A 20,477-nucleotide genomic window follows, 5' to 3' on the forward strand; every position below is an offset into this window, starting at 1 on the left:
AAATTACTGAGCCTAAATATGTAGATGGTGATGTTCGTATTAGTTTACTCCAGTGCAAATTGTGCTGGAGTTTATTCAGTTGCATTAATTGCACAGGTAGACGCGCCCAGTGGGAGTTTTAATACAGATTTAACGAGGAGCAGTTAGGCCATTATTGGGTACATCTACACAAGATGTTGAATGTGCAGTAGGCTAATTAGCTGCATAGTAAATGTCGCGAGTCCACACGTGTGCCTCTATTAGGTTGAAGTAAACTCATTTACTCTGCAGCAGGATAGTACTTGTACTTACAAGTACTATCCTGCTGCAGAGTTTTTCACTCCTCAGAAGCACATGAGTAGACACTGCCCCGGCTGGCTAGGGCAGAAGGGTGCTTCAGTGCATGGGCTGTCTGCTGGCTAGCCCCCTGCTGAATCAGCCTTGTCCCCCAGCCACTCACTCTGCAGCACATTGAGCTGGGGGGGGGAGTAGCTCTGGGATGGCAGGCTGACCCCCAGGGCCCTCTACCAGCCAGAGCTACTCTGACCTTGCTCAACGTACTGCAGTCCTGGGTGCACATGTAAACAGCACACACAGAACACTAAGCTTGCATAGACATGCCCAATGAGTTATTTTATGTCATTATGCACTTTCACTACAGACCCAATTCAATTCTCATTGAAATCAATGACTGCTTCACTGTTATTTTCTATGATGAGGGTGGGCAATCTAGTCAAACTAGGGGCAGTATAGCAGAAATGGGCCTTTTGTCCTTTTCCTAAGGGATAACTGTACTATGGTATGTATCCTTTTCCTGGTGCGGCTTACTGTCTCCTTCACATCAACTCAGCTATTCTGTACAATGCACTGCTGGATGTGAGGTTGGAACCGAGGCTTCACCAGTCCCATCATTCATTCCTGTCAACTTGCATCTAAACAGGACAAAATGGCTCTGGCAGCCATAGCAGCATTTTTCTAATTTTCTGCTCATGTTTTTCACTGTTCTAAAACAGAATTAAACTTATAACCACAGCAGCAGTCTTGAGCCAAGGCATACGTACACTGCAGGGCCAAAGTAAAACTTTCAGCAGACAGTATTTAGTAAGTCACTAAAGTACATATTTACATATATGCAAAAGTTCCATTTAAGTCAATGGGACTTAACAACATGCCTAAAATGAAGCACATGCTACAGTATATAACTAAACAGGGAAACAAAAGAAAGAATTGTGGTACTTCCTGGTAGTGAAACTTGAGCTATGCTTAAATGCTTTGCTGAACTGGGGTCTTCTTGACAACCAAATAGGACATTCAACCTGTGCAAAACTTGGCATTATAAAAATGCATCAATCTTAAGGAAAGGTCAGGAAGCATAACACCACAAAAGAGAAAGCCAAAGAAAATTTGTTTTCTTCCAAAATATCAAGTGGGAAAGTAATACCAATTCACAAAAGAAAACTGGAAAAATGACATGGGAGTATCATGACCCTGAAACTGCATCCTGTGAATGAATCAGCAATCAGGCATGAATACCATTCAAATGTCAATGTGTTTAATACTTAATTCCTTCCTATTCCTTCCTTTCTGGTAGTTTTAAAGCTGAGTCAATTTGCTTAGCTTTATGCAAAATGAGTCAGCCTACAAAATACTTTAAAATAGTAAAAGGGTGCATGGGAGAGAGGGTTTCATAAGAAGGAAGATTCTTTCTTTCAGCAGGTACCTGAATAAAAAAACATGAATACCCCACATGTTTACGAACTCCACACTCATTACTCAGTCAGGAAGTATCTCCAAGCTTACTATTGCAAAATCCCACAAGTTTTATGTATCAATTGCTCCCTATGTCTTACAAATAACCTGACTTTTTTGCACTAATTAGAAGAATAAAATAATAGTATTTCATATCAATTAGCCTGTTTTTACAAATGTGCTCGTGTGTTGTTAGCTCAGTTTTCAGTGGTAAATTTCTACATACTAAATGGTTATGCCTATTCTTTTCAACCACTGAGAAGGAGGACTGCGATTCAGAAGCTATGCATTCCTCCAATTAAGTTCCAGCCTAACTGCACCATACCTAATACACAAATATAGGATCAAACTCCAGAAAAAGATAGTGGCACCTGCAGATTCTTTTTTAAGCTAAAGGAGGAAGTGAGATGCTGCTCTCACCTTTATGTAATATTTTAGTAGGTACAGCATTTGCACAGCAGTTAGGGAGATGTGGCTTGAAGTTCCTCCTTGACCTAAGGGAGGAACACACATCATTCAGGAGATGTAGTTCCAATACCACTGACACTTACAAGAGTGACCCATCAGTTCTTGGAGAAAGGGTTTTCATGCCTACCTTCAAGAGAGCATTCTGGGCTATGGCTCTGAAGTGGATGGAGATGCCTTTGGGAAACAGGATTTAAAACACAGCCCATTCCTCAATACTTCCTATTGGCTCTCTCCAGTCACCTGCACGCAGAGATTCATTTAGATGATTACCTACTCAGCAAACTGGCTGTTCTAGATTCCACTCTGAGGCATCTAATTCTCCCCTTGTATCATACAAGAAGTGCAGGTGGCTCTGAATTCTGCTATGGGAGTTGGGTTTAAAAATTTAGACCCTGCAGCACTTAGTTTTAATGGGTGCCTATAGATGTGTGGGGATGCTGCTCCGACACACTATAATTACAGGGTGTCAGAGCAGCCTCAATTAATTGAGTCTGTTGGATCATGCTCATTAGCATGCTTCAGCAGCCTCCACGTCTTGTGTATTCAGTGTCTCCATACTTCAAAATGGTGGCGGGGGTGCTTTAACTAAAGCTTGTCAAACGAGCTTTAGTTAAAGAGCCCCCACCACCATTTTGAAGTGAGGGATGCTGAATACACAAGACACTGCATGTGCTTTAGAGTGGCCCTTGGAGCCACTCTAATTTAAATGTCCCCCACCTCCAGAACACATGCAAAGAGGCCCAACGTGCCTAAGTCTAGTAGTGTAACTATGAGTGGGTGAGCAGAAATGAGCCCTGGGCATTGCATAAGGGATACCCTAATGAACAAGCGGGCACTGAACACCCTCATTGCCCTCTCTCCCTTGCACCTTGCCACTTCTCTGCAGCAGCTCTGGAAGCACAGTGCAGAGAAATGGTGGCAGCATGCATTGCAGGAGCAGTGGCTGGAGGTTTGCTGTTACTATGGGAGATATCACTTCCTTTCTTGCTACTAAAAACTGATGTGTATAGTGTAGTACTGGCCAGTTATGCTCTGCTTAAGTCTCTTACTGCATATAGCCTTTAAGATGCAAAAAGTACCTTACTAGTCTTTAAACTAAGGTGCTCTGAAACACAAAATGCCCTACCCATAAAACAATTGGCCAGACTAACTCAATAAAAATCAGTGCAGTATTAATACTCCCGAGAATCTGGAACCCCTGGCAACACTGGCCCACCAGAACACATGTAATACCCAGGAAAGGTCAGTGATACTATGATCTAAAGCTTTTTTTGTTTGAGAATTTTACATAGAATACATTACTAGAGTTGGAGACAAATATTTGTAGGCAAAACAATCAATGTATTTCCCTGGCTTAGGAACCTACTGTTGCTAAATGTAAAGAGGCAAAGTGGGCTTATTGTACAAAGTGCTGAAATAGAAGTATGTTTAATTCCCTGCATTGCCATGGGTCTGCTGGGTTACTTTGTGAAAGTCGCACCATCTCTGTGTGCCCGATTCTTCTCATATATGAAATGGGTATAATGATAATCAGGGATCCAGGTTTTCCATTTCTCATGGGAAAACGGAAAAAAACCGTGGATTTTCCCTTTTAACTGAGAAAAACAGGGATTTCTCATTTTAATGGAGAAACACATGGATTTTCCACTTTTGCAAAGAGGTCTCTGCAGGCTGGCAGAGTTCCAGCCTGAAAGAGGCTGGGGGGAGCGGGAGGAGGGCAGTCAGGAAGGGGGCTCCATGTACATGTTCCCAGCTGTGGCAACAAGCTTTCCCTCCTGGCCCCGCTCTGCCCTACCATGCTGGGTCCTACTCACTGGGCCACAGAGGCCCCTGGAGGGAAGGCAGCAGAGCAGGGAGCCCATGCCCGCAGTGGGCAGCCTGCATCCACCCTCCACATGGGCTCTGGTCTAGCTGTGCCACCTGCAGGGGAGGGGGAGCTGGGCTCCATGTTCTGCTCCCCACTCAGACCTCCCATAGGTGGCAGCCTGGGCTTGGGCGCTGCTGCAGGGGGCAGGAGGCTGCGGACCCAGGTCCCTGGCCCCATATCCCTGGCAGCTGGGGGCCCTCTCCAGCAGGGTTGAGGGGCAGGGGGCTGTGGGTGGTGAGGGGCACCTGCAGGGCTTTGGGGCTGTAGCTTGGGAGTGAGGGGCCTGGACCAGCATCCTGGTGAGCAGAGGGGTTAGGGGGAGCTTTGATTTTCCATGATAAAAAAACCCAAATCAAATACCAAAATGTATAGGTATTTAGAATTTATTTTATTATAGTCATTGAGACACTGGTAAGCTTCAAAATTGTTTTAAAATTGTAAATAAATCAATAAAACTGTGTGTTCAATTGATACATACGTATACATACCATACATACATACATACATATATATATATGTGTGTGTACATACGTATGTATGTAGCAGCATTTCATTTTAATTGCAGATTTTGGGGTTTGTATCAGAGAATTTGCAATTTTTAAACAGAGAAAACCAGGATCCCTGATGATAATTGCATCTTTTGTAAAGAGCTTTGTGATCTACTCATGTAAAACATTCTGTAAGAGAGAGATGTTTTCATTATTGCTATTAATAAATAAGAATAGTTATTTAGCCTGATGGTAAGGGTTATTATTAAAACTCATCCAACAGATTAAGTTTACATTTCATGCAAATCACTAAATAGCTATCTTTGATTATTTTGTCAACTACTAGTCAAAGGTGATGTCTACATGAACTGTGACGCGACGCTACTGTGCAGTAGTAATGAGCTATAGTGCAGTCAGCACCACCAGGAAGCTGTGCGGGGATGCTACTGTGCAGTAACGCCAGTTACTGTACAGTCATTTAGTACTTGGGTATGCAAGAACTGTGCAGTCCGCTTCCTGTGCAGATGAGGCCAAAGTGTTGGGTAAATCTTCTTGGAAGCCTAATTGTAGAAAAAGTATTTCAATATAACTGACAGCTTAGAGCCTAGAAAGTTTTGGCTTTAAATTTCAGAAGTTCATTTAAGGTCTCAAGAGGTGACTGCATTCTCTACAAGAGGGAACTGGCACCTCTATAATTTAACATTTCTGTGTGAACATTCAAAATAAATCCAGCTGGAGGAGGCAAGATGATTCAATGTCATTAGCTCCCTTACACTGAGAAAATGCAGCAATGTAGCACTAGTTTTCTAAGGGGAGTAAAATAAAAACATTTAATTTGCTAGCCTTTGAAGGTCACAAAAGGGTACCAACTTTTGTCACCTTTCTTATATCAGATGATATAGCTCTTTTAGAATATAATGTTATTTTTTCTTTTAAAAATGATATTTAGAGAACAGAAAAGGAAAGCAATTAAAAAAACAACAATGAAATCATACTTACATGGCTTCTTGGGACATTTGTGACATTTATTAAAGCCCCAGGAAGTACCCACAGTTCCACAGCAGTCTTCTTGCTTTGAAAGACCAGGGAGTGCTTTGCCACACTGGAATAATAATAATACTCAGGTTAGTGTTATTGCAACATACTCAGAAGAGGAATGCAGCTGTATCTTGTAATCATCTTGGGGTAATCTGTTGCCTGTGCAGAGGGCCACTGAAGACTCACTGGAGACCTCAGTGGAACTTAAGTAATGCATCAGCTTTAGGCTGGCCTTTTGCATATAGGAGAACTGGTTCAGCTTTAACAAATTTTGCCTTTGTAATTTTTCCCTTCAACTCCTGGACTAAAAAAGCAAAAGAGAATAATATGCCACTGAAATCAGTAAGTATATTTCCACACTAGAAACTCTTCATTGGCATGAACTCCTTCAATTCTTCCTCTTAAAAGTCTGTCCCTACACTTTTCCAAAGGCGGATAAATGATCTCAAACACCATTTGGATTTTTCTTTTAAAAAATAGACAAATATATAGTAGTAAGTAATTCCTTTTACGTTCTTTCCTATTTTATTTTTAAAGTACTAATGGCTCTAAAACCTTAAGTTCCAGCCAATATGCTTACTGTTTATTATAAGCAGTTACCAACATTTCCAAATTATGCTGAAATATTCTAGTATTTGAAAACTGAAGGAGAACTTAATAGAGGCCAGGCCTCTATTAAGATATCTAGACATACGTCTCTTTATTCATTCAAATAACTGACTCAGCCTGGCAGTTCTTACTAAGCTATAACTCCTTTATTTTAAAAAATGTTGTTTTCCCTGAAAAAGAACAACATGATTAGTACTTTTATCAGTAAAGTCATTAACATTTAGCAGCAGTCAAAATTTAAATTATCTCTTGACTACTGGCATTTTTTTTTCATGTTGCAAGACAAAAGAACTCTAGATCAGGCATGATCCAGATGTGCCAGATGTGGCCCATGGCAACATGTCATCCAGTGTGCAGGACACCCCATGTGTCCCCATGGGAGTGGTGGCACTATTCCCCTGCTGCCAAATATCCAGACCCATGAAGAGCCCCAGATTGGATGTCGAATCCCAGCATGTAGGGCCAGGCAGGGGCAGTACGAGGCCCCAGTGCCCAATCTTAAGAGTATGGGTGGGAGGAGGTGATATCAGGCCCCCTTGACCCAATCTCAGCATGTGTAGAGTGGGAGGAGGTGGTGCCATGTCCCAGGACCCAATATCAGAGCACAGAGAAGAGAGGGATCAGTACTGGGTCTCAGGGCCCATTCTGGCCCACAGTAAAGCTCTGTGCCATGCAATTTGGCCTGTGGGGCCAAAGGGTTGAGCACCACTGCTCTAGATGGATTTTTTTTGCCTAGAGATTAGAGAGTCCAAGTAGTTATACACCTGCTGCCTATTCAAAAAGTGTCTGCAGTATGGAACCTCTGCCACCACACATGTTTTGAATGTATGTTCAAAGGGAATAATGAACTAGGCATGGTCTGGTATAAGCATTTTTAATGAGCCAAAAGATATATTGTCACTGAAGAGTTAATTCAGGCTCTAAGCCCCCTTTTTGTCAACAGACAAAAAACTCTGATTAATAGTGCTTTCAGCATGAAATAGTTGTTTGTTTGTGGGGTATATATTAAATCCCAGCCGCTGGTAACCCACTGTTTTTGCAGGGAGGATGCAGTGTAAACCATTTCAGCACTGAGTCCCCCAACATCTTCCTACAATTTCCTCATCTGCTCAAAAAGACAGAAAACTTTTCCCCAAAATTCACTGGGAAACAAATCATAGAACAGCTCAGTTAGATGCACAGGGGACTATGGGGCACACAGAGACCATAGATCAAGGAAGCATTGAGGGGTGAGTGCTGTACTAATGAGACCACGGTATTTTGGTATGGCTCAGTAACATAACTGGTTACAGCTGAGTAGACTAACCAAGGTGCTGAGGCTTGCATCTTATTTATCCAATTCTGCAGTGAAGATGTGCTCTCTGTACCTTAAAAATCTAAGTCCTAGGTTTGAAAATAGCTTTGGCTCTTACACGCCTACAAACCTGAACTGTATCAGCTTGAGTCTTAGATTCCTTAGTGTTAAAAGATGTGCCTATGGAATCCTGTACAGACTAACTAAACTTGCTGAGAAATAGAATAAATTAGCCCACATAGAGCTCCTTGCTGCTGTGACTAGACTTCTTCTGGTTCTCAATCTCGTTCTTTTTTACAGAAAGCTCAAGTATCGCTACACTGAACTGCAGTCTACGGTATGGATGTACTTTATATGTTACTACTTAAAAATGGAAATTTGCCTAGTAAGTCAGTTTGGTGCTCTTGAAAATGTTGTCCAAGAATTAAAATAACTGCTACAGAAACTACCTGCACTTGAACATAGGAATGTAAGATTGGAAGAGGTTCTCTCAGGCCAGTGAGGCCTGTGCCCAGCATTCTCAAGCAACCAATTACCCAAAGAATTATAGGAGGACACATCCTTTTCAAGAAAGACGTATCTCTTCACGTCAGAAAGGGTAAAACTTCAATATCAAAGTAAAAATCTAAAAATTAAGAATTGTGAAAATACTTGAAAATGTCCAGTGTTTTCAGAACTGTTAGTCTAAACAGGAATAGGAAGTTCTTATGTTTTTTTAAAGACTATTCTCCTAGTCTGTGTATCTATTGCACTCTGAAATAAGATTTCATCTGCCACTGGAGGAGAGACATATCAGTTAAGAGACAGGAATCAGACAAAAAGTCTACTGTATTCAGTAGGGCCAGGATTTAACTGCAAGTCTTTTTCCCTACAGCCTGAGGCAATCCTGGTATAGTAGGTTTAGCATTATGTTTTAAAGAGGGTAAAGGCTTTCAGAAAACCTGCTAGATTTTACATATGTATCATCAATAAAGACATGCCATAACTCCAAAGTGCCTAAGTAAAACAAAACTGTCTCTGAGCAGATGAAATTATATACTGAATCCTGTTACTCAGTACCTCAAATTGCAAATCTTACAGCTCATACCATTTAGAAAGTATTCATAAGGTGCTGACACAAGTGACATCTTGTCATGCAACTGACTTTCTGAAGCATTCTACAGCCATGCCCTTACAGAAGTGCGTGGCTGCAGAGTGCTTTAAAAGCGACTGATCCTGTGACAGTCTGAACCCTCATTACATGAGGATGTAGCAGCACAGTAGGGGGTGCTACAATGAAGTAGGAGTGTACAAAGCGGGCCCTATTCAATTCGGATTCGGCCGAAATCAGGGACAGTGATTCAATTTGTTGATTTGGATCACTGTCCCTGATTTGATTCAGCTGAATCCGAATCTGAAGATTCGATGCTGATTTGGAGAATCAGAGATTTGGACACAGACACAGCTTTAAAAGTTTCTTCTACATACCTCGAGGTACCAGTGCAGCTTGTGAATGCTGCAATGCTGGGGCGCATGGAGCATCCCACAGGAGTGCAGGGGGTCCCCCCATGTGCTCAGCAGCGAACCTGGAAGTGGACCGGAAGTACTTCTGGTCCACTTCCGGGTCCGCCCGGGAGCGCGCAGGGGGCCACCCCATGCCCCACCCCCCCACCTTGATGATCAGCCACAGGGGGACTCCTGGTGCCCCCACAGACCCAGGAGGCACCAGTCGCTGAGCCGGGGAGGGGGTGTCCCCCAGCCCACTCCCCAGTGGACCCCGGAGTGGACTGGAAGTGCTTCTTGGTAATGTGTCTGGCCTAAACATAAATCCTAACTCCTGGCTAATTTCCAAGTCTTTACTTACAGCGAATCATCCAGGCCGGGAGACATGTTGCTTGTTGCTTTCCAAAATGCCCACCACAAGGAAGACAGCGTTCCCCGCTCCCCTCAGGAATTTATCCAGCCAAGTTACCTGGTTGACCAGCCTGAACCAAAAATAAAGCAAGAGAGAAAGAGAAGGCTCCACTTGGAATGACCCAAGTGATGGGAAGAGAGAGGGGGAGTTCTTCACAGAGGATTCAGCTGAAGACACTCCAAAGCAGAGTGCTTTCATTAACTTGTGTCAGCCCATGCTGGGAGCATGGCTCGGCTGACACAGCACAGCCCTGCTCCTGGCACTGTCTTCAGAATGGGAGGAAGAGAAGAGAAGGGAGGGAATTCTCTCTGGGTTTTGGAGCCCCTCCAAGGTGGAGGGACAGGGGGCAGGCTCCAAGCCACCCATCCCACTTTCCAGTGCTGGCTGGGCAAACCCCAAATCAAGCTCCCTCTGCTCCCTTTCCCCCATCCCATTCTGAAGACAGCACTGTAGCTGGGGGGAGGGGGAAGGGAGGAGGAAGGGGCAGGGCTAGGGGAGAGCAGCTGCAGACTTGCAGCTGCTATAACCTGCAGCTTGATCCAACCCCTGGGACCCAACAGCGAATGTCTGTTGGATCTGGGAGATGAAGGTAACTCATGGTGCTTCTTTTGAAGAGCCATGAGTTAGAGTGGAAAGCTACATGTCTGTCAGGACCCATAATGTTTCCTTCAAGGTGATAGCCCAAAATATTTAGAAAGTGTTGTATTCACAGCTTTATATAACACTGCCCTCTCAACCTGGTATCTCAATTGGACATTCTGTTTAGATGGACTGTTTTTCTTTTTAACTAGAACTGCTCAGCCTGCTTTCTTAGGACTGCTCACTGGACAGAAGAACAGAGTTCTTCTCTGGAGTTCTTTGTCAGTGTTGTCTGTGCATATCTGCACTCATATTCTTCCCCTACTCCCTGCCCCTATGCTTTTGCCTCACTTCTATTACTATTTGGTCTCTGCAATTCAGCGAGAGGAACTGAGGTGGCTGATGCTGCTCCTGCCCTCAAGATCTCAGACACGGAGCATCTGAGCCAGGACAGGCACTTATGTAATACCCAGGGGGCACAGCTTCTTCACAAGGTGGCAAGCACCAAGAGCACATCTTAACCAGCGTGACTGTACAGAGGAAAGGCTCCAGAAGCATGGTTTAATTGCTTTATTTTTATTTTTGGAATATGAAATGTGTCATTTAACGGTACTAAATTTAAAACATAACATTTAATGGAGATAATGATGATGGACCAAACCCCTCTCTGAGTTTAGGTGTGGTGCTGTAGCATTTGTACTACACTGAAAACCATGATCTCTGTGGTCATATCTGTTTCAAATTTCCATATAAAAACCATAAGCAAGCATAAGGATTCCAAATTCTGAGTCATCTGGCAATCAAGGTTTGCAGCCCTGTCAGTAAATACTGGCAACAATTAAAGTTGTTGATCCCACTACATTGATGGTAAACTGAAACTTGAAGTATTGGGGAAAATGTGCTTACAGTCCAGCTCACCTTAGGAACTGGACAATAAGGGAAGGTATCTGCCACACAGAAGTCTACAGCTCTGTATAAATGGTCACCAGAACTGCTGCTATGTTGATCCTTAGCCATGCAGAAGATGACTGGCATGCAGAACTTCTATATCAGGCAGAAATGAAGTCTGTTTTTGCATGCCTAATGAGCTTTGGTTTCTCTGCTACTTCCAACAGAGTATTTCCAATCCTTCCAACATCAATGTCCCTGTTCAACCTGTTTCCCAGCCAGCCGCACTTTCCTAAAATGTTCCTCCCTTTCACAGATGCTAAACCCCACAGAGTAGAAGCTACATTTCTGCAGGGCCCAGAAATGTGAATTCAAGCTACATCTTCCTTAACAGACTCACCTATCTGCCACCCTATATCTTTAGCTTCTCTATCCTACTTTATGAGACAAACGATAAGTAGGTGACCATCCTAGAAAAATCCATAGCAATTAGAGATGCCACATCATTTAGTGCAACTCAGCCACTTAAGTTTACACTTGAACTAAGTAACCAGGCTTTACTGTGAACAATCACCAAGTATTGACTTCTACTGTCCTTAAGACGGATCATTTTTAATATCTGTACATTTCTAATTTTCATATTGCTTATACTTTACATAAGAGAAGGATGCAGAGAGCATTCCCACCATTAGGTTTCAGTTGTGGCTGACCTGGCTCTGGTGCATGGGAACCATCCAAGTCTCAATGCCTGTTCCCCTCTGCAGCCTGCAGCCACAATCCCAGTTCTTTTATTGTTCATATGCAAAAAAAAAAAAAAAAAAGAAGAAGAAGCAGCAGCAGCAGCACACTGGGGGCTACCACTGGTGCTAACCTCCTCAAAAGGACCAAGGACATGTCCTCTATACCCACTCTTCTTTCTCCATTTCAGATGAACCATTACAGGGAGGAATTCATCTAGTTCCCTCTGGTAAAGATCCCAGACTTGCAATCAGTCCCAGAGCAATCACAAAGAATTTGTCTGAGTCACCAGAATGTCGCCCTGGACTTCCATTGCTGCATGATCCTGCTGCAGCTCCCTACTTTTACTGAAAAACCACAAGATAGCTGTTAATAAGGGAACCCTACATGATTAACCATGATTGAAATCAAGCAGTGCTTTGCCTGACTAGTAACTAATGGCTTCAGGATTCAGCTCAAAGACTACATTTAACATTCCACAATAGCAAAGCTCCAAAGTGAATGGATACTCTGTTGAAATTTTTATAAGCTGGTCAGCAGGCAGTCATTGGATGGTTACATCTTTTATTCTATATGAACTGCAAACAGAGTAATAGGCCTCAATTTTACCAAACCACATTGATGATATAATTACCAGCATATTTAATTAGCCTACTGAACATCCAAATGACAAGTTGTTACAAATGCTGTCCAATAATACTGGCTCAGTAACAGCCATTGTCTCAAAAGGAGAGGAGAGAAACTCTTAAATACTTCCAGACTTTCTAAAAGAACTTGCAAAGAATTTGTTTTGGCTTAAACAGAACATTCCTTACAGGCGAGTAAAAATTATCCAGCTTTCTCTTATTCAAGTAATTAAAACAATGTTTGATGTTCTTTTGGTATCTGATATATCTTTAATCCATTGATATTTTAGGGTATTGATTTTGCAAAGAAACAATTGTGGATGGAGCATTAAACCCTGTAAATGGATATACACTGATTTCTGACAGTTTATTTGTATAAAATCTCCTGAAGCCAAACCATGAGCTTCAAGGAATTCCAGACAACTATTTTATTTTATGAGATGGTATTTTTAAGACTACTCTGAAGAAGAAAAAAAAAAGCTTTAAAAGTGTTTCATAAAAATAGTACTATAGTGTAAAACATCTGATTTTACTTTCCTTTTTTAAGACTATGACAAATTATAATATGCCATATTTATAAAAAAATAAAATTAATAAGTTTCCATTTATGGATCTTATATTCTTTAATACACAAATAAACGTAATGTCTAACAAAATGGCATACTCCAATTGCTATGCTCCCAGGCTAATCCTGGATATGTATAAAATGAGCATATCATATATTATTTACATAAAATATTGTATCTGGATTAGTTATATCCTCTGAAACTTGCCAATTTCTGAACTCTTCCCATAACTATGCACTTTTCTGTTCATTCAACACTCTGCCAAAACCAATGCTAAAAAGAGGGACGCCACTCCAATATTAAATACGTACATTTATAGAAAATCATTACTGAAAAACTTTATTAAAATAATTATTTATTAAATTTACTAAAATAAAGGATATTTATCAAGTAAACCTTATGTTCTTCAGACATAATCACGATTCACATAATAATTAACAAAATATTTGAGAGGATGTTGGTCACACTGAAAGACATCATAACTTAAAATTCCCAATGGAGAGCTTGGTAAGGTTTATATTTTTCACTTGTATTATTTATTTATTTATTTATATATATTAATGAACACATTTATTAAACAGAGGCATCCTCAGATAAGCTTTAGGTGCTTCCTCATGTATTGTTTAAATTTAATTTTCAAATATATTGTTACAGTATCTCACATTTTACCTAAAAATGCAAGCAGAGCTCCAAGCTCAGGCATCCTTGCTGTTCTCAAATAGAACAGTATGGCATGAGAATACTAACTAAAGCCTTGCTCTCATATAGCATTTTTCATTAGGAGATTTAAAGCACTTTACAATGGGAAAAGGACAATTACCTTTACAGATGGGGGAACTGACACACAGAGAAATGAAGTGCTATGCCCAAAGTCATTCAGCAGTTCAGTGGCAAAACCAGCAATAGAAGCATGTCTATTGCCTCTTCCAGTATACTAGGGACAGAAGTGTGTCTGAGGCAGCTCAGGCCTTTATTACTTAAAAGCAAAACCAGTCGTTCTATACATTACTTAATAGGTAACTTAAAAAGTGATAGTGTTGGGCCATGCTTAAGCCTGGTGCAGAGCATATTCAGTAAACAAAACTATTTCAACTACATATTCTTTTTAAATATGACATTTTGATTAAGTTAGAAATGTTTTGCAAACCAGACCAAATTTAAGAAATCCAGGAAAAAATCTTGCAAAAGAGAGCAGATTATAACAAGTTAATGATATGACATATAGAAATTGCCCTAGTTTAGTCAAATTTGTAGCAAGAAGTTTCTCTAGCTTCATCTTGCTTCTTAGATATCAGGGTGTTATTTATTAGCTTGCATTTAGTAATAATTCTTCTACATTTACATTTATATAGAAAGAAATCTACTCAAATTTGGGAAAGCTCTAATTTGTAAACAAGTGCATTATAACTAGGACATATTTTCTTAAATGCCAGTGAATACAGAAAATTACAGAAGTATCTCCAAACAGAAGCTAACTGATATTTCAGAAAAACTGACACGGCTTAATTTTCTTTACATACATCTTGACATATGATAGGCACTTGTGTGAATTCATATTCCATTAACATCAAAATGTCCCATAACAATTTAAATCCAAAGTAATCACATACAGAATGAATAGGTCTCAGAGTAGCAGTACAAACTTTACTGGGTCCACCACTAACACTATAAAAGTATTTTGGGAAATAACAAGATATTCTGTCATAATAAAAGTATTTTTATAAGAATTAAAATAAAAAAACGGAGGAGGAGAAGGGTTAAATAAAATAAACATAAATCTTGCTTGCTGGCTTGGTCTTGAATTAAACAAAGTGAATAAAAGCTCTAAACTCCTTGGGCTTGTCCAGACGAGCCTGCACGTACCTCTTGCTGCATCTCAAACCAGTGTGAGACGCAGCAAGAGGCACTCTGAGAACACAAAAATGTTCCCCGCGCTGCATATTTGCAGCAGGGACTCAAAATTTGATACATGGATATCCAGGTATCAAAATAAAACACAGGGGAAAAATGTGGGTCCTGGACCATGTCCTGTGGCAACCGGAGGCTTGGGTCCTCCAAGAGATGCTCTGGTAGTCAGCCAGAGCATCTCTATGGCTGCCCCTTGCCCTGGTGCTGAAGCAAGCTGCCTGCCCATGCAGGGTAATGAGCGGTGCAGGCTGCAGGGACCTGGGCCTAGGCTCTGTTCCTGGTAAGGGGGGGGGAGGGGCTGTGAGGTTGTGGGGGACCACAGAGGGGGGGCAGCTCAGGAGAGGTGGGTCCCCTGCCTGCCCCCCACAGGGCCCACATGCCCCTCGTACAACCCAAGCCCCCCATCATAGCCCACAGCTGGAGCACTCGGGGCCTCGTGGCACAGGCCCCCTACACAGAACAAGGCAACGTGGCTTGGCCCCAGCTGCCTGGTACTTGGTATTGCTTGTGCCATATCACACGGGCCCACTCACTCTGCTGCAGTGTGGCACTGTGCGCCTTCAAACAACTCCAGGCCACTCAGATCGTCACCCAGGGCCCCACGTGGGGACTTCCTGTCACACTCGGTTGGGTCTTGTGTGCATAGTCCCATGCGCCATCGGACTAGGCTGGTTTCACGTATGCAGGACCCAGCCCAGTGCAAAAGGGAGTCCCCACGAGTGCTGCAGGGCCCCAGGTGACAGCCTGAGCGGCCTGCTGCTGCCCAAAGGTTCAAGACCCCACACAGCACCACACCGAGCAGAGCCAGGCTGCACCCACATGATGTGGCAGAGACAGCGCCAGGTGCCAGGTGGCCAGGGCCAAGCTGCACTGCACAGGGGGGACTGTGCCAGGAGGCTCCAGGTACCCTGATGGCTGCTGCTGCTGTGGGCCATACAGGAGGTCTGGGGCCATGGGGGGGGGGGCTCTAGGCCCTGTGGGGGGGCAGGGCTTTGGCCCCTGCAGGAGTGGGCTGTAAAAAAGAGGCTCCTTTTTCTCTCCCCAAAAGGGGAGGTGGTGTAGAAGACAGCCAGAGAGGGGATGACAACCTGCACTGCATGGCACAGTAAAATCTGAAGTTGGGGTGGAAGGCCCACAGGTGTATGAATCCCAACAAAAGGTGACAGCTGCTAAAAATATATATATTTTCTCTCTCTCTCTCTTTAAGGAGAAGAAGAAATTATAATAGATTTGTGAACCATAGGCACAAAGTATGACAAGGCAGTTGAGGGCAATCAAGGAAGTTTCCATCCAGAGGTGACACTGGGGGGGAGGGGGTGGGCCTTATCTCTGTGAGGGGCCATGGTACCCCTGCAACGGTGGGAGCATCTCCGTGCTTCTTCCATGGTGCGGGGCTGAGCCACCAGCTCCAGGTGGGCCCTGTGGGAGGGGCTGCAGCCATTCTGCCCAACTCCACAGGGCCCCCACCAGAGCACAGGGCCCAGAGCGGTCGCCCCGATTTGTCGTACCCTAGAGATGGGTCTGTGTGCACCCATGCTTAATTCCCTTAGTGTGAAGTGGGAAGAGGGGCAGGGCAATGCTGTACCCTTATAGATAATGATGCAAAAAGACTTAAACTGCCTGCTTAAGGTGCATGCACGCATAGCGCAAATGCACATGTGAGCAATTACTAAAAAATGAATATTATATCTCCCAGAAAAAATAATGAATTGGAGTTCTATTCTGAATGAAATAAAGGCAGTGGGGATGAATGAACTGATTTGGAGAAAACAAGAGCCCGCAAAAATATATCCTTTCTCCACACAAAAGTCTTTAGAAATTATAATACAAAGCTAAGAACCTTGTTTCTAGAGGTGCTTTCCAGTTCTCTCTTTCCCCACAATGTTTAGAGCACTATACAAAAATTCTCTCTCTCTCTCTCTCTCTCACACACACACACACACACACACACACACACACACACAAAGCAGAACCTAGATCATTCTTATTCTGAGGTTTGCAGCCTGCTTAATTTGCAGTGAGTTGCCACCACTCAGCTGTTTGCTATGGCTTTTACTTCAGAGAGTGCTGCCTCCTCGCTAAGCTGGATCTTATCAATGGTCAGATGTGCAAAATGTATTCAGGTGAGATCTGAATGCTTAGGATTTGGCAACAGCAGCCAGCTTAGACCTAAAGAAGACTGCTTCTTCTGACTAGTATCCATGAATGGCAACTAGCAAACTGTGCAGAGGAATGTGCTGAGAGAGGAAAAATAATAATGGAAATAATGTTAAAAAAAAAAAACAGAGACAAGAATTGCTGGCCCTATTAACTGGAAGATTAGTTATGTATGTTCAAAGAGGAAAGAGGGGAGAATGGGAAAAAGTTTGTAGGAGATGGGAAGGAAGGAAGAAAGTCTATAAAGGTATTTTTTTCTAAAATCCACTGAAAGACAGAATGTTAAAGGTAGGAGTTGCCAGCATTAAGGCTGTATGTGTATATAAAATTGCATAATGATAGATAAGGATCTGTTCAAATGGTGGTTTTGCAATTTTCACAGAAACCATGAAAAATGACTGTTTCCGCAAACACCATGAAAAATGGCAGTTTCTGTGATTTTGTGCAGAATCACCAGAAAAAACAACTTAGTAAAAATAAAATGCTAGCTCCCCAGTGGGAGCCAGTGGCTGCTGTGGCCTGGCCTCACAGGCTGCCAGGGGTGGGGAAGCCGTTGGCACAAAGGGGAACAGCCAAGATGCTGGTCGTTCCCTCTGCCACTGACTTGCCAAGAGGGCTGCCTTTCATGTAGCCCTGCTCCCTCCCCACCAAACAGTGGTGAGGGGCAGAGCTGCACAAATGGCAGCCCTCTCAGTCAATCAGCAGGGCCCCCTTGGCTAATCAGTGGCAGCAGGGGGGGGTGGTCACCGTGAAAAGACTACAAAAATGGCACTGGGCACTGTGAGTGTCCCACAATTTTTCCTTCACCTTAGTGCACTTTAAGTAGATCCCTAGCTATAGACTTTAGTTATAAATTACAATCCTAGAAAAGAGATCAACAGAACACTTTTTCACTAATTAAAAAAGCACAGGCTAGAAGCTAAACAACAAGCAAAGTCCTATACAGGATTAACTAAATTGATTAACTTAGAAAGGACCACACACACGATTACTTTAGTCTCCTTTCCAGGAAGTAAAATCACCTCTGGCCCTAGAATTAATAAAATATGTTTTGCATATTAAAGCCAAATATCCAAATCCACCCTGCAAGAAAATACTTCTCCTAATACTTGGCCGTGTTTATGTAAGAGTAGAGATATCATATTTACTCGAATACAAGATGGTCCTGAGTTTAAGATGACCCCCCCCAATAATTAGATTCTATACAAGTAAAATTTATAAATTTATTATAATTTTCCATGTATGGAATCTAAGTATTGGAGGATCATCTTATATTTTTCCCTCCCACCCACTACTGCAAGTGGTGGGGGGAGAGGTGATGATGGGGTAGTAAAGGAGAAGCCAGTAGGGAGACAGACAGTGGTGAAGTCAGTAGGTGGGGGCACGTGGTAGGGCAGGTGGTGGCAGGCAGTAATTGGGCAGGCAGTGGGGGACAGACAGTAGGCAGGTAGTGGGAGGCAGTAAGGAGAAAAGTAGTGAAGGGAGCAATGGGGGACAGGCAGTAGCAGGGTAGGTAGTAGGGGGCAGGCAGTGTAGAAGTGGAGGGACAGGCAGTGAGAGAGAGAGGCAGCTTGTCCCCTGCTGCATGTCCTCCTTCCACTTACCCCACATTGTGCCAGATCCCCATCCCCCCATCTTCCCCCCTCCACACAGCTTCTGTCCCCTGCATCTCTTTCCTTGTCCCCCCAACCCTCCTTCCTCCTGCCCCCGCAAAGTCTCTCCCCCATACCAGCCCCTTACCTTTGCTCCATGTTGGCAGGTTCCATCCCTGCTGCCACCTAAGGCACAAAGCATGGCGCCAGCCCAGCCCTGTAGTAGCAGGGGAGAAGTGCAGCAGAGGTGGAGAAACAGCACGGGGATGGAGAATCGGGGCTGTGGGGGGAAGTGGAGGGAGTGCAGAGGCAGCAGATGGCTGCCTGCTCCCTGCCGCCTCATACTACATTGTAATGGGAGGGGCTCTTTTCCCCAAATTAAATTGAGGGTAAAACCTCATATTCTAATCAAGTAAATATGGCATTATCAGAATACACAGTAAACTCACACATCTTAACTAGAGACTCACAGCATGATGCTGTTAATAAGGAAAGCTCTTTTTAGTAGCCTGCATAGATGTACAGAGAAGCTACTCTATTTAATAAAGCAAATACAAAATAAATAGCAAATACATAAACCCTTTTAAATTAGAGCCTTAACTGAGAAAAAAACCCTTTAAATCTTTGCTTATTTTATAGTAGAATTGAAGCAGCTTCTTCAGCACTGCTTTTTCTAAAACACAGAGCTACAGAACATTCCTAACTATAGGAAAAGCACATTGACATTTGAAAACTGAATGCTTAAAATTGTCACTTAAATCTATATTTATGGTCAAGTTCTAACTATGTCCAGTAGGGTCCTTTGAAAGTAGGGCTCTCCAACTCCAGAAATAAATTAAAGAAAAAGGGGTACCTAAAAAAAATATGTGAGAGTATGAGTTCTCCATCACAAGACTGGTGCTAAAAGAAGTAAATGGTAACATACAATGGTCTAAATTGGGAAGTACTGCCCATAATTAGGGGCAACATAGAAGCACATTGTGCCAGAAGGAACACTGACAAGCACACAGGAAATGGGAGGTATAATGTCTCCTGGGGCTCCTTGTCATGCAGGAACACTATGCAGGTACTGGCTCACACTGCAAGGGGGGCTCTGCATGAGCCCCTGAACCTCCCCCCCACTGCCCCCTCATGGGTGCCCCGTACAGGCCAGCTCCCGCCCCTTAAGAAAAAAAAAACCTGAAGAAACCCAGGGACTCATCGCTCCTGCTGGCAGTGGGGAGGGGTGATCCTCGCTGACCTGTGCCACGTGGCGGCTCTGCACGAGCCCCACAAAGCCCCAAGGCTGCACCAGGAGTGGAGAGTCCCAGGGCTTTTCTTGGCTTTTTTTTGTCTTAAAGGGCCAGAGCCTCAGTAGGGCAGTTCTTCTTCTTACACTATAAATCACGACAATGGATAAATAAGATGAATTTAGTCCACATACCATCTTCTAGACTAAATATTAAATTATTCAGCAAGGAGTAGAACTAAGCAGACTGTCTATTGATACACATTTACCTGGCAAATATTTTTCTAACCTCGTTTGCCCAAAAGCAAGAAAAAACCTGTGACCTGTCCCTTTATCAGCCATTTTTCTTAGGGAAGCATTCACTACACTGACTCCAGCCTGAACATAATCATATTTATTTGCTTACAATAACATTCATGAAAGTCTGCTAAATGTAAACACACATACTTCTGTCTGAGACCTGGAGTGATACAGGATGCATATACTGCAAGTAATCCCACACATATTTTGCCAGTGTGACATCACACTAACATCACCAATGTAAGCAAATTTTCTCTTGATCTTGAAACTTTCTTACCAATACATCTGTGATATCATTAGAGCTTATAGTCCTGTTTGCAATGACCTAATTCTTGACATCACACTGCACCCAACAAGCCAAGCACTAAGCACAGGAAAACAGTCACCTACTGCTTGTTGGACTACAGGTATAGGTGGTGGGGAAGAAAGGACATATCAATAAAAATAAAGTTATACCGCTTCTCAGTGAAACAGGTTTAAGATTGTTGCCTGGACTAAAGTTGCATCTT

The 20,477-nt window shown here is 42.9% G+C and overlaps 1 protein-coding gene across 3 annotated transcripts in view; it reads right to left on the bottom strand.

The window, feature by feature from the left end:
* LTBP1 (latent transforming growth factor beta binding protein 1) overlaps nucleotides 1-20,477 on the bottom strand; it is a 212,997-nt gene that overhangs the window by 147,088 nt on the left and 45,432 nt on the right. For all 3 annotated transcript variants that reach the window (XM_025193791.1, XM_025193792.1, XM_025193793.1), the window contains exon 4: nucleotides 5,551-5,653. In XM_025193791.1, coding sequence (XP_025049576.1) covers nucleotides 5,551-5,653 — 103 coding nt within the window. The remainder of the gene's footprint in view (nucleotides 1-5,550; nucleotides 5,654-20,477) is intronic.

The sequence above is a fragment of the Alligator sinensis genome, unplaced genomic scaffold (genome assembly GCF_000455745.1).
Source record: "Alligator sinensis unplaced genomic scaffold, ASM45574v1 scaffold1473_1, whole genome shotgun sequence".
NCBI lineage: Eukaryota > Metazoa > Chordata > Crocodylia > Alligatoridae > Alligator > Alligator sinensis.